Consider the following 15,063-nt stretch of genomic DNA (forward strand, 5'->3'; position numbering starts at 1 on the left):
TTAATTTATCTCTTATTAGTAGGAAAGTATGATAAATTTGAAATTTCCCTTTTTAACAAAACATTGACAATGAACTTTATATAACTGATACTTGTTAAAAACTTATCATGCAATTTTTAGTAAATCTAATTCATTGTTCAAAGAAATGAAAGGAATTTATATATTATCAAATAGCTGGATATGTGTTAATGTCTTATTTTGAAAAGTGCCACTACCTAAAATTTACATTTTAAAAAAAAAATTAAAATTAAATTTAAAATAAGCATACATACCATATAATCCACCCTGTCAGATTCCTTCCCTCCAACATCATTACCATATTCCCAAGGTCTCCAACCAACTTCAATGGAAGAGGATGTAACCACCAAAATCTGTGGTCTTTCCCTTAAGGTTGGAGGCTCTACACACAAATTTAAAACCAAAGTAAATAGATGATCTGAACTGCACACTGATTTTGCTTTTGTTTGGGATAAGCATGAAATGACTATTTGTTTACATAACTAAAATGTATAAAGAAACTTCTATTCCATCCATCATCTACAATACATTTGTTAAACAAGAAATTCAAAATTCTAGAAATTCTATCCATTACCTATTATGCATTAGTTAAACAAGAAGTTCAAAAGAAATATGGAACTTCAGATGGCTTCTGTTTTCTAGTCACATGGAGCTAGATGGTCAAGATGCTGAGGCTTTTACAATTATTGATGAACACACACAGATTATTCATTTTACTACTAGACAACCCTATGCACACACCCTAAACTCTACATCTTGTTCTCACAAATGCCTCTTCGAAGTACAGGGTAAACATGAGTGGTGCTCTAGGCACCTTGCATCACAACTTCGTGATGATCTCTTCTGAAATGGAGCCTTCCTCTTGTGAAGATTCTGAACTTCACGTTGTTTTGCACTACAAGAATGCAAAATGGGATAATCTGTGAGATTTCTATTCTTCATATCCTTCGATTGCTGCTTTAAATCTTCTGATGCCAATGTTTGCTCAGATTGTGGCAGTGAAATCTTGCAGGGATGAAATCCTTTATTCCACATTCCACCTTAAAATCTCATCCCTTATCTAAACCTTGGTTTTCTGATAAGTGTGCTAAGGCTGTTCAAGATAAGAATGCTGCATATTGTAATTGCTCACATCCAAATCTTCAGGTTCATTTTCTGCTTACACTAAAGCTTGCAACAATTGTAAAGAAGTTATTAATCAGTCAAAACTAATATCTGAATAGACCAAGAGTAGAAAACTTACTTCTTGACCAAATAGTAGGTGAGCATTCTGATCTCTTGCCAAAACTATTGCCACAACTTTTGCACCCACCTCCTCAGTTAAACCTCATGGTTTGATGTTCTATTGCCTCCTCAGCTAAAGCTGACTGCCACCATCCTACTTTTCTTCTAACTCTTGTGCTGATGATTTTGGTAAACCACCTCCTACCATTTCTAGTACACTCCATTTAATGCCTCCTGTGGTCTTCTGTCAAAAGGATGTCAGAAGAATTTTGAACAATCTTGATGTCAAGATGTTCCATGCCCTGATGGTATTTCTCCGCTTCTTCCAAAACCTGTGCTGCTGAGCCTCCTCCTGTTCTGTGTCACCTTTTTATACTTTCTTATTTCACTGGTATTTTTCCTTCTGCTTGGATATTTGCTCATATTCAGGATTGTCACCCTTTTCCTAAAAAGGGTGACAATCCTTCCCATCCAATTATCATACCATTGCACTTACCATTACACTTTTCAAATAACGGAGAAATGGTGACAATCCTTCCCATCCACTAATCATTCCAATGCACTTGCCTCTACTCTTTCCAAAATAAGGGAGAAATCCATTATCTGCCAACTACTAAACTATCTTGAAACCTACCATTTGATCAATGATGTTGAATATTGATTCCATTGTGTCAACCCACTTGTGATATTTTGGCATATGTTAACCTACGACTAAATTTATGAAAAGTTTGATGAAAATCAAACAATTGCTCTTGACATTTCTAAGGCTTTTGATAATATTTGGCACAAAGGTCTTCTTAACAAGCTTCTATCTAATGGAGTGCAAACTGTTTTTTCAACTGGGTATTCAGTTTACTATTTGTGAATGATGGCAGATGGCTCTCTGTCATCTAACTTCTCCACTAATGCTGGTGTGCTCCAAGGTTCAGTTCTTTCTCCCATTCCTTTTCTCTTTTATATTAATGACCCTCTTAAACTGACTGCTAATCCTATCCATAGTTTTGTTGATAATAGTACATTGCATTCCACCCTGTCCTGCACAAACCACTTCAATTTCTCAAATATCCACCACCAATTCCCTAAATTCTGATCTCCAGATAATTCTCCAATGGGACACTGATAACATAGTTAATTTCAATCCTTCAAACTCAGTCCTGTCTTATATATCACAAAAAGGTGTCTACTGCTCCTATGTTTATCTTTGATGACACTGCTTTCCAGACAAGATCGCATATCTCTATCAAGGAATATTCTTACTTTGAATCTCTCTTAACATAAGCACACCACAAATGCTGCTTCCTCAGCATAAAAAAAAAAATTGTTATTTTCTCTATCACTCTCAGCATTACTTTACTTTTAAACAACTACTCTCTCTGTAGAAATCTCAAATCCACCTAAACATGGAATATTGTTCTCACATCTGGGTGGTAGCACCAAAAACCTCTCTTATTAATTAACCAAATTGCCCACTCAAAAGAGGGCAATTTGGTTAATTAATGATCCCACTTAAGTTGCTCTACTCTCTGACTCATAGACATTCTGTTTTTTATGCATGCCTTTTCTATAGATACTTCCATGGGCACTGTTCTCCTCAACTGGCATTCCAAACCAATACAAAAAAGTATGACACAACCAGTCAACATCCATTTACTCCAACTTAAAACTCACAGAACCAAATTTTCTTCTTCCTCATTTTTCCCTTCAACTTTATCTTTCTGGAACAACCTTCCTTTGCATGTATTTCCTGAAAATTACAATCTGTATTAATTCAAGTCTAATATCAATAAGTATCTTGTTCTTTTGTATCCCCAACCCTTCAACCCACACATTACTAAGTATTGTACATGCAGGTTTTAATACCTTTCATGTTTGAGGTTTTCAAAAATAAAATAAAGTAAAAAAACATCCAGTTGAAAAATTTCTAGTGAATGATTTGTCGACAATATCAAATTTCTTCATCTACATTGTTAGGCATCAGTGATAGTTGAATTGTCACAAAACCTTTCATGAACTTAAGTTCACCTACTTCCTCTTTTTAGTATTAGTAGTGGCAAATGAAGCAAGAAAGCAAGCTTATACAGCATTAGACAACACACACACACACACACACACACACACACACACACACACACACACACACACACACACACACACACACACACACAAAACAAACAAACAAACAATCCACAAAAGTACATGGTCAAGATGGGTGGTCCTATACACACCTCAAACCACAACTTGTTGATCGTCTCTTCTCCAATGGACATTCTTGGGCTTGTGTTTTTTTGTCATTACAAGAATGAAAAATGGAATGACCTGCAAGATTTATATTCTTCATTTCCTTGGCTGAATTACTGTTTTAAATCTTCTGATGTCAATGTTTGCTTACATTAGTTCAGTGAAATTATTCTCTACAAGAACAATTTCACTGACATAATTAAATCTTTTATTTCACACTCAACCTTAAAATCTCTTCCTTTATCTAAATCTTGGTTTTCCATTAATTGTGCTAATACTATTCCAGATTAGACTGTTGAATATGCAATTGACTTGCATCCAAATCTACAGTTAATTTTCTGCCTACACCAAACTCACAATAATTGTAAAGCAGCTATTTATCAGTCCAAACTAAATTATGAATAGGATAAGTATAGAAAATTTGCTTCTTGGCCAACTGGTAGTTGAGCATTCTGGTCACTTACCAAGGCCATTGGCTGCCATCTTTGCCATCTGTCTCCCAAATTTGTTAAAATCTGATGGGTCTATTGCCACCTCAGTTAAAAATAAAGCCCACTTGCTACTATACTACTTTTCTTCTAACTCTCATAATGATGATTATGGTAAATTACCTCCTACAATTTCCAATAAACTCCAATCAATGTCTCCTGTCAAAAGGATGTCAGAAGAATTTTGAACAATATTAATGCCAAGAAAGCTCCAGGTCCTGATGGTATTTCTCCACTTTTGCTTAAAACTTCTGCTCCTGAGTCTACTTCTGTGTTGCCTTTTATGCTTTCGTATTCCACTTGGGTTTTCCTCTGCTACATGTGGAAAAAAAAGGTCTGGATGTTTCCAGAAAGTTCTAGAGCTTTCGACAGAGTTCTCTAGAAACTTCTCTACCAATATATATATATATATAACTGGATTCCACACCAAGCAGGCATTTTCATATTTCAAACGGTGTATGTGTTTCAGAGTGATAAACAAAGTGAACAAGTGTTTTGGTGAATTAGTGCTTGTAAATGAGCGTTGTGTGCATTTGTGCAAACCGTGAACTGTTTAAATTAGAAATAAAAACCTACAATTTCTTGTGTTGTTATGTGTAAGTACCTCAACCATACATGAAATATGTTGCGTTCTTCCCAAAATAAGCCTGACAGTTTTTGCTACATTTGGGAGAAGTGTTATTAAAATCACAGCTGAAGTCACTGTCACAATGTGTGAGGAAAAAATTGCCAGACTGTTCAAACTACATCAGGCGAAAAAAATGTAGCACATCCTCATTTGGTGAATAAATCAAAAATCTATTTACCTCAAATACACATTCCAGGCAAGTTTGATAAAAATATTTGTGAAAGAGATGGGCAAAAAGAAGAAGAATTTTCCTATTTGAGGCAAAAGTTTCCTCAAATCAGTGAGGCCAAGATAAAAGAGGAAATTTTTGTGGGTCCTCAAATCAAACTGCTTTTCCAAGATGAGGAATTCACTAAATAATCATAAGCTACAGAAATAAGAGCCTGGAATCATTCAAAAACATTGGCCAAAACTTTTTAGGCAGCGTGAAATCACAAAATTACAGTGAAATTGTGGATGAGCTAATTTTAGCTTACAGAGAGTCGGGATGCAACATGTCGTTAAAGCTTCATTTCCTACATTCCCATTCAGACTTTTTTCATAAAAACTTGGGAGGAGTCTCCGATGAACAAGGTGAAAAGTTTCACCAAAATATTTCTCAAATTGAAAACAGATATGAGGGAAAATGGAGTCCAAGTATGTTGACATACTACATACTACTGTTGGAATCTCGTATTGCAGACAGCAATGGACGGATATAAAAGGCAAAAAATGATAAGTGTTTTGTTATCATATAAACATTTTTGTAAATAGAATAAGGTTAATAGAACCACTGTTCATTATTTAATACTGTATTTTTAGTATTAGTAATGGCCATATGGTGCAAGGAAGCCTAAGGCTTAAGCTGCACCAGCCAAAAAAAAAAAGGAGTAAAATAATAATAATAAAAACATTAAATAAAATAAATAATAATAAAAAAGGTGATAGACAACCAAATGTGTTTCCCTCCTCCTGTAGGTAACTATCCAGCTGACCTTTGAATTTCCCCAAACTGTCAGCCTCAAGTGTCCATGTAGGTAACTTATTCCGGTAATTTATAACACACTCACTAAAATTAAACTTCCTGCAATCCAGTGTAAACGTTGCCCCCCCATAACTTTAATTTATGGCCACTAGTTCTAGAATCATTTATAATTGTGAAAATCTCGTTCTCATTCATTTTACTTTTGCCTCTCAGAGACTTAAACACCTCAATTATGTCTCCTCTAAGGTGCTAAGGTCCTAGTTTCCAGCTGTGCAACCCACATATTCAAAGTCTTTCCTCATATGGATGCCTTTGCCAATGTCCCTAGACAAGTTTCCCTTCTCTGGACCCAATCAAGAAGCTCAATGTCTTTTTTTTTAGGTGCGGTCTCCATACTTGAACACAATATTCCAATTGTGATCTAACAATAGCCTTATATAATGGGATTATGACGTCCTTATCTCTACTAGAAAATGTTTGATAAATCATTGATAGGACAATATGGGCCTTCCTTGCAACCTGCCTACAATGCTCAGAGAACTTCATGTCTGGCTGTATCGTAACTCCCAAGTCCCTTTCTTCCACTACTGACTTTAATTCAATTCCACCAAGTGTATAAGTTATTTTGGGATTACTGTTCCCCAGGTGCAATACCTTGCACTTTGCTGGATTAAAGCATAGTTGCCACTTTTCTGACCATCCCTGAAGTCTATCTAGGACACTCTGAAGAAGCTCTGCTTAGTGGTAATCATAATCTACTCTACCAATTTTTATATCATCTGCAAATTTAGACATCACGCCCTCTATCCCTTCGTCGATGTCATTTAAGAAAAAAAATAAAAAAATAGTGGTCCCAATAGTGATCCTTGGGAAACCCCACTTCTTACATCAACCCAATCTGAGGAATAACCATTTATCACAATCCTCTGCCTCCTGGCCTGAAGTCATCCTGCTATCCATCTAAGGATTTTCCCTGTGATTCCACTCATGTGGGACTGAGTCAAATACTTTGCTGAAATCCAAATAAACAATGCTGAAATTATTCCATAAATCCAGCTCATGAATGACCCTCTCAAAATAGCTAACCAGATTTGTTAATCATGATTTTCCCTTTACAAAACTATGCTATCTATCATTCAGAATTCCATTTCTATGTAAGTAAATCTGAATTCCACCCTTGATCACTGCCTCCATGATTTTCCCTACTACAGAAGTTAGACTGACCAGTTGGCAATTTCACACTATACTCTTAGAACCACCATCTTTATGTATTGGAGATACATTGGCACTTTTCTAATCCAACGGAATCTCTCCTGAGTCCAGTGATGCTCTCTCTCGTAATTAGCCTTAATGGTTCAATGAACTCACTTGCTGCCTCCCTTAAAACTATAGGGTATACTCCAGGGGCCTTGCTTGCCTGTAGGCTTGAAAGTTTTTTCATTAAATAATCATGTGAAATTTCAGTATCAGTAATTTGAAAAAGTGTGAAAAAATCACACTTTTTCAAATTCACTCCCATAATTTCTCAATGACATAAAGGGTTTTCTTCTGTAAATATCGATGCAAAGTAACAGTTGAGTTCATCTGCAACATCAGCTGGGGTATCTAATACTATCCTGCATCCATTACATAAGGGTCCGATCTGGTTTGTCCTTCTCTTCTCTTCTTTGAATTTATATATGTGAAGAATTCCTTATCACCACTCTTTACCCTCTTTGCCAATGATTTCTCATAATCTGCCTCTGCCAGCCAAACCTTTTCTGAGGCACTATTAGAGATCGATTTGTAGCTGTTATAGGCTTCAGTACTTTTTATTGCTCTGTAACTTTTCCATGCCATCTTTTTCTATTCAAATAATCTGGCAACTTCATTATTGATCCAATTTGGAATCCTCCTCATGGAGTATTTTTTTAATGGTATAACATATTCAATGCTTCTGTAATTAATGATTTAAAGGTATACCATGATTCAATTGTATTCAATCTCTATGAGATATCTACTCAGTTAACAGAGGTCATGTTGCACCTTAAGCTGTCATAATTTCCTTTTCTGAAATTATAACCCATTCCTTTGCCTTTAACTACTGCTACCTCTCTCTTCATCGTCAACCATAGAACTCCGTGATCACTTCTTGCTACTGGTCCCTGTACTGTTAGCTCTAATATGTCATCTGGTTCATTGATGATGATCAGGTCTAGAATATTCTTGACATATTGATAAAAATAACAATCATCTAGTTAATTTAAAAATTTTGTCCCCAATGTTGAGTTTCCTTCTGATTTTGCTTCAATAAATTAGAAGCAATTAAAATCACTGATAATAAGACATCAAAGGTAATGCTTAATTGGTGATTCCATTTGCATGTAGAGGCTCTCATCATAATCTCCACAGTCACCTGGCCTGTAAATTACTCCTACCCTCATTATACCTTTGCTTTTCCAACAACCTCACACCATACAGTTTCTATACTAGCATATGAAAAATCTGAATCCGAGAGCACTTTCATTGCACTCAGGCTGCTTTTGATAAGAAGGATGACCCTATGATGCTTTCTATCTTCTAAAAAATTATATTTATGATATTATAAAAATTATATTTGAATGTTAGTTTTTGACTTTAATCCCGTCTCCCTTAAAACTGATGGGTGTTACAGCAATACGGTTGCCATATTTGAATTTAGCAACATCAAATCTACAAAATTCACCCTGAATTTTAACAGGGAGTGAAATTTTTTTTTTTTTTGCCAACAAGTGTTATCATCCCATTGCACTTCTACTTTTTCTAAAGTGATGGAGAAATCCATTAACTGACAACTCTTAAACCATTGGGAAACCTTTCATCTCATTAATGATCACCAATATGGATTCCATCAGTGTTGATCCACTGATGATAAACTGGCTTATGTCATCCATTTATGGGCAATCAATGGAAAAGTTTTAGTGAAACTTGAGCAGTTGCCCTTGACATTTCAAAGGCTTTTGATCGTTTTGTCAATATCATGACCTGACTGTTTTTTGTAATTGAGTATCCAATTCTCTCTGTGACCACTCACTGTGGGTGATCGTGGATGGCTCTCTATGTTCTAATTTCCCCAATAATGCTGGTGTTTCCGAAGATTCAGTTCTTTTTCCCACTATTTTCCTCTTTTATATTAATGACCCTCTTCCACTGACTAGAAATCCTATCCATAGTTTTGATGATGACAGCACAATGCATTTCAACTTCCAGTTTGAGAAACCTTACTCTGCACAAAGAGTTTCAACTTCTCAAATATCCACAACCAATTCGTTAAATTCTGATCTCAGAAAATTCTCCAGTGTGACAAAGATAACTTAGTTAATCTTAATTATTCAAAAACAGAGTCCTGTCTTATATCTCATAAAAAGGAGTCCACAGCTCCCCAGCTCATCTTTGACAACAATCGGGTTTCCAAACAAGATCACATATCTCTTGGAATAACAATGAGTCCTCTGCATAAAAAAAACTGGATTTTTCCTTTCAGTCTCAGTGTTACTTTTCTTCTAAACACAACTACTCTCTCTCTCTCTCTCTCTCTCTCTCTCTCTCTGCAGAAATCCCAAATCCACCGTACCATGGAACATTGTTCCCACATGTGGAAACAATATCCCATGGTACAAGACAATGTTGAATAATTAGCATTAGCATTAGTAGAAGCATACGATGGGTGTGCCTCCATAGCCAGGTGGGCAGGAGCAGCAGTGCGTAGCACACGTTTCTTGATTAGACTAGGGTTCGAGCCCATGACAACGAAATATGGAGGATGCGGAAAGGTCAGGGAATGACCACTGCATATCCCTGGAGCAATATGGCCTTAGTTGCTAATGCTCCTAAAAACCAAATAACAAACAAACAAGCATACGATGCAAGAAAGCAAGCTTGTGCAGCATTAGGCAAAAAAAAAAACTGCTACCATTTCACCCCTCTGTTCATTCCAAATACCTGTCCAGCTCAGCCTTAAATTTATTTAGGCTATCAACTTCCACAACAAAAGATGGAAGTCTGTTCCACCAATCAACTACCCACTGACTAAAGGCAAACTTCCGCAGATCTTTCCTACAACAGTCTTTCCTCAATTTGAATTTATGCCCTCCCAGGATATTATTCTGAGCAAGAGGAAGAATCCCATCAGTATTGAGCATGCAAAAACCATTCAAGGCTTTATACACCTCAATCTGATCATCTCGCAGGTGCCTAGCTTCCAGACATTGTAATCTACAAAAATTAAGCCTTTCTTCATAATAGCAACCGTTCATTCCATTCACTAATTTTGTTGCCCTTCTCTGTACTCGTTCCAACAGCTCTACATCCTTCTTAAAATGGGGCCTCCAGACCTACATACAGTATTCAAGGTGTGGCTTCACCATTGCCTTATACAAGGGGATAATCACGTCCTTATCCCTGCTAGAAAAATTCCTGTATATCATTTGCAAGACACCATGAGCTACTCTTGCAGACCGTCTGCACTGCTCAGAAAACTTCATATCTGCCTGCACAATTGCCCCACGTCCTTTTCATTCTCTACCACTGTCAGTGTAGTACCACAGAGTTGATATGTTACTCTGGGGTTACTGCTTCCCATATGTAGCACTTTACATTTGTCGTTAAACTTCATTTGTCACATCTCATCCCATCTGCTCAACTTTTCTAGATCCTGTTGCAGCAGCTTACTGTCATTAGTGTCATTAACAATCCTGCCAACCTTCTTATCACCTGCAAACTTGGACATTAAGCTGATATACCATCATCAATATCATTTATAAATCAGAAAACAACAATGGACCCAACATTGAACCCCGAGGGACTCCACTAATAACATTAGTCCACGAAGAGCAGTGTCCATTGATTACCACTCTCTTGTCTTCACCCACTCAACCATCCCTTTATCCATAGCAGCAATTTACCTTCAATGCCACACTATTCCAATTTGATCAGCATTCTTCCATGTGCAAGAGTATCAAAAGCCTTTCTAAAATCCAAATATATGATATCAAAGTTAATCCCTGCATCCAGTTCCTTTGTGATCACAACATAGTATCCAATCAAATTGGTCAGCAAGACTTCCCCTTAACAAAACCATGCTGTGTCTGAACTATAACTGAAGTCTTGTCTAGATGATCCTGCAAGTGCTTCTTTAACCAGTGCCTCCATTAATTTCCCTGGAACAGAAGTTAAACTAACAGGTCTATAATTACTTGTGTTGCCCTTTGATCCTCCTTTGTGAATTGGAGTCACATTTGTACATCTCCAGTCCATGGGTATCTCCTGACTCCAAGGAAGCTCTCATAATTATGGCTAAGGGTTTGCTTACTTCCTTTGCTGCCTCCTTTAATATAACTAGATAGATCCTATCCATCCTGAGTGCCTTTTTTATGTTTATCTTCAGCAATTTCTCCTCCACTTTCCTCTCAGTTATTACAAAATCATCTAGCTCACTGCCAGAGTTTAATTCACCTCTGGCATTCCCCTCCCTGAATAACTCCTCTTGTGTGAATGTAGATGAAAAATACTCATTTCGTTTGTTAGCCAACTGAGCAGGACCATCAACGGTTGAACCATCAATATCCAGTGAACCAATCTGATTCATCCCTTTCCTTCTAGAGTTTACATAGGTAAAGAACTCTTTGCTGTTTTTCTTTGCATCCTTTGCCATAGATTTCTCATAATCTACCTTTGCCTGCCTAATCTCCTTTGTGACTTGGTTACAGACCAGCTTATATCTATCATAGGCTTCCATGTCACCCATTAATTTATATGTATCCCATGCATTTTTCTTCTCTGCCACATGTCTCATTAGTTCATCTGACATCCATTTAGGCCTAAACCTTGAACAATATTTCTTAGTTGGTATGTAAAGCCTAGTAGCTTCCAAGATAAGTTCTTTGAATGCTTCCCATTTTGAATTTGCTGTTGGTAACATCATCAGTTGGTCCCACCGTATAGAATTTAAATACTGTCTCAGACAACCGTAGTCACCTTTACGAAAGCAAAAACCCTTCCCTTTACCGCTGATGGTAGTTACCTCGTTGAGTAAATCCCACTTCAGAACACTATGATCACTGCCACCTAGTGGTTTCTTTATCTACAGATTCTTAATGCAAGAAGAATCACTACTGATAATCAGATCAAGAGTATAACTCCCTCTAGTTGCCTCACAGACATGCTTATGTAGAAAACAATCATCCAAAAAAGCCTTGCTAGTGTGTGAGTGACCAACCCACAAATTGCAGTCAATATCCGGGAAATTAAAATCCCCCATTATAAGACTCTCGGATTTACTGGCCCACTCTATTTCCCTGTACAGTTTTTAATTATACTCATCAGAGTCAATAGGCCTATAACACACTCCTACTCTCAATTTTTATCTCCCAGTGCTTATGTCACACCAAACTGACTCGACACTGCACTGTCCAGCAATGTCAACTGGCTGAACTTCCTTGGATTTTGTGTTTCTTAACTAATAGCATAACCCCTCCTTCCTTCCTATCCTGTCTATCCTTCCTGTACACATTGTACCCTTCAAATTCCAGTTCTGCATTCCTTATATCTGGGTGACACCACGTCTCTGATATCCCAACAATATCTCCCTTTGATGTTTTGATGAACATCTCCAATTCATTAAATTTATTTACCAAGCTTCTAGTATACGCAAGTATACATGATTGAATAATGCTAAACACTCTGTCAGGCTTCTAGACTCTACTTAAAAGAGGGCAGTTTGGTTAATTAATAACCCAACTCTCACAAAGTCTCTTGACACTCTGTCTCATAGGTGTTCTGTTTTTGCTGCGTTCCTTTTTTATAGGTACTGCTATGGGCACTGTTCTTCTAAAATGGCCTCTGCATTAGCATTTGCATTGGTAGAGGCATATGATGCAAGAAAGCAAGCTTATGCAGCATCAGCCAAAAAAAAAAAAAAAAAAAAACGCTTCCATTTCACCCCTCCGTTCGTTCGAAATACCTGCACAGCTGAGCCCTAAATTTATTTAGGTTATCATCTTCCACAACAAGGGATGGAAGTCTGTTCCACCAACCAACTACCCGCTAGCTAGTTGGTTGGCAAATTTCCACACATCTATCCTACTACATCTGTCTTCCCTCAATCTGAATTTATGCCCTCTCAGGTGATTATTCTGAGCAAGAGGAAGAATCCCATCGGCATTGAGCATGCTCAAACCATTCAAGGCTTTTTACACCTCTATCAGATCATTTCCCCATCTCTCTTCGAACCAATCTGAACACATGCCACCACCAGTCATCATCCATGTACTTTTCTATTTCAATCTCACAGAACCAACTTTTCTTCTTCTTCATTTATCCCTTCAACTTCTGTTTTCTTGCACTGCCTCCACTCACAGGTTTTTCGTGATATTACAACCTACAGAAATTCATATCTAAATTTAACCCTTGAATGATACTAAATACTATGGGTTCTAATACCCTTTGTGCTTGGGGTTCCATTAAAAAAAAAAAAACACTACCATCACCACCCTATATCACCTGTCCATTCCTTCTAACTGTTTGTCTAGTACTTTCTTGAATTTATTAAACACCATGGCCAAAGGAAATTTCAGCATATCTTCCCTATAATCACCTTCCTCAGTTTGAAATTATGCTCTCTCATGTGTCTAGTCTCAGCAAGAGGAAGGATTCCATCAGTAATGTGCTTACTAAATTCATTTAAAGCTTTAAACACGTAAATCACATCTCCTTGCCGGTGCCTAGTTTCCAAACACAGCAGTGTGCAGAACTGAGCCTTTACTGGTAAGAGTAACCTTCTGTTTCTCTCAATAATTTCACTGCTTTTCTCTGCATCCATTCCAACAGATTCACATTCTCCTTTAAAGGACTATACACCTGCATGAAGTACTTATGATGTGACCTGAATACTTCCTTATACAATGGGATAATCACCTCCTTATCCCTGCTGGCAAACTTCCTATATATCATTGACAAAACCCAATGAATTCTACTAGCAGCCTGTCTGCACTACTTGGAAAACTTCAAACCTGACTACACAATTACCACCAGGTCTTTTCCGTTCTCCACTACCCTGAGTGTGGTAGCATACAGTTGGAACAATAATCCCAGATTAATTTAATCTGGGATTATTGTTCCAAATAGGAAGTACCTTTCATTTTACTCCATTAAATTTCAACTCCCAGTTCTCAACCCAACTACCTAATTTGTTTAGATCTTGTTACTATAGCATAATCTATCATTAACCACTCTACCAACCTTTATATCATCTGTAAACATAGACAAAGCCTGGTTTCTATCAATATCATTACTAAATACACAAAACAACAATGGACCCAGCACAGAACCTTGTGGAACTCTACTGATAACATTAGTTCCAGAGGAGCAGTGCCGTTAAGAATCACTTTCTATCTTTTCCCACTTAATCATCCCTTTATCCATAGCAGTAACTTGCCCTTAATGCCACACTGCTCCAATTTTACAGCATTCTTTTATGTGCAACAGTATGAAAAGATTTTCTGAAATCTAAGTATATGATGTGAAATATTTTTTTCATCCAGGTCCTTTGTTACTGTGTCATAGTATCCAATCAGACTGATCAGACAAGATCACCACTTAACAAATTCAAACTACGACAACAGTATAACTGCATTCCTGTCCAGATAGTCCTGCATTACAACTTTAACCAGTGACTCCATTATTTTTCTTTCAACAGAAGTCAGGGTAACAGGTGTGTAATTATTCATGTCATGCTTAGATCCCTTTTGTGAATTGGGAATACATTCGCACATCTCCAGTCCATAGAGACATCCTCTGAATCCAAGGATGCTCTCATAATTATGGCTAAGGGTTTGCTTACCTCCTTGCTGCCTCCCTTAATATACTTGGCTAGATTCCATCCAACACAGGTGCCTTTATTATGTTTAGCTTTTACAATTTCTCTTCCACTTTCCTCTCAATCCACTCCTAATTGAGTTATCTTGCTAAAGAGAGTTAGGAACATCGAGTCAAGGGATGAAATAAGTAAGGGTCATCCTAAGGGATAGCTCAAGATTCTCTTTGTTTCTCTGAAGGTGCCTTGTGCAAACTAATACTTCCATTATGGTAAAAGTATTTAGTAGTACGTATCAAGCATGTGGAAATGTATGAAACGAAGTTGACTTTGTGCTCATAACATCAGTAGATCATTGATTGCCGACCGGGCTAGCCAGGTGGGTAAAGTGCCTGCCTGGCAACCCAAAGATCGCGTTTTCGAATCCCGCCTCGGGCTTGGGTCAGAGTAAAATGCAAAAACTTTGGGAGGTGCATTATGGTCACAGAAGCCGATGTGCCAACAACTAACAAAAAAAAAAAAAAAAAAAATTCATTAATTATTGCTTTTGTTTCCTCTGAGAGCATCATTGCATCAATTTTAAAATGTTAATATTTAACTCAATCTTAATTATTGGCCCAATAAGTTAAATTACAAAACCATTCAGCTCCCTGCTAAAATTTGACACAATTCT

General features: G+C 37.1%; 1 protein-coding gene across 4 annotated transcripts in view; it reads right to left on the reverse strand.

The window, feature by feature from the left end:
• Positions 1 to 15,063, reverse strand: part of LOC150086925 (receptor-type tyrosine-protein phosphatase S-like) — a 1,004,071-nt gene that overhangs the window by 732,542 nt on the left and 256,466 nt on the right. For all 4 annotated transcript variants that reach the window (XM_090372826.1, XM_090372825.1, XM_090372828.1 and 1 more), the window contains one exon: positions 273 to 400. In XM_090372826.1, coding sequence (XP_090228952.1) covers positions 273 to 400 — 128 coding nt within the window. The remainder of the gene's footprint in view (positions 1 to 272; positions 401 to 15,063) is intronic.

This window comes from Mastigoproctus giganteus, chromosome 4 (genome assembly GCF_048544385.1).
Source record: "Mastigoproctus giganteus isolate SK-2022 chromosome 4, ASM4854438v1, whole genome shotgun sequence".
Taxonomy (NCBI): Eukaryota; Metazoa; Arthropoda; class Arachnida; order Uropygi; family Thelyphonidae; genus Mastigoproctus; species Mastigoproctus giganteus.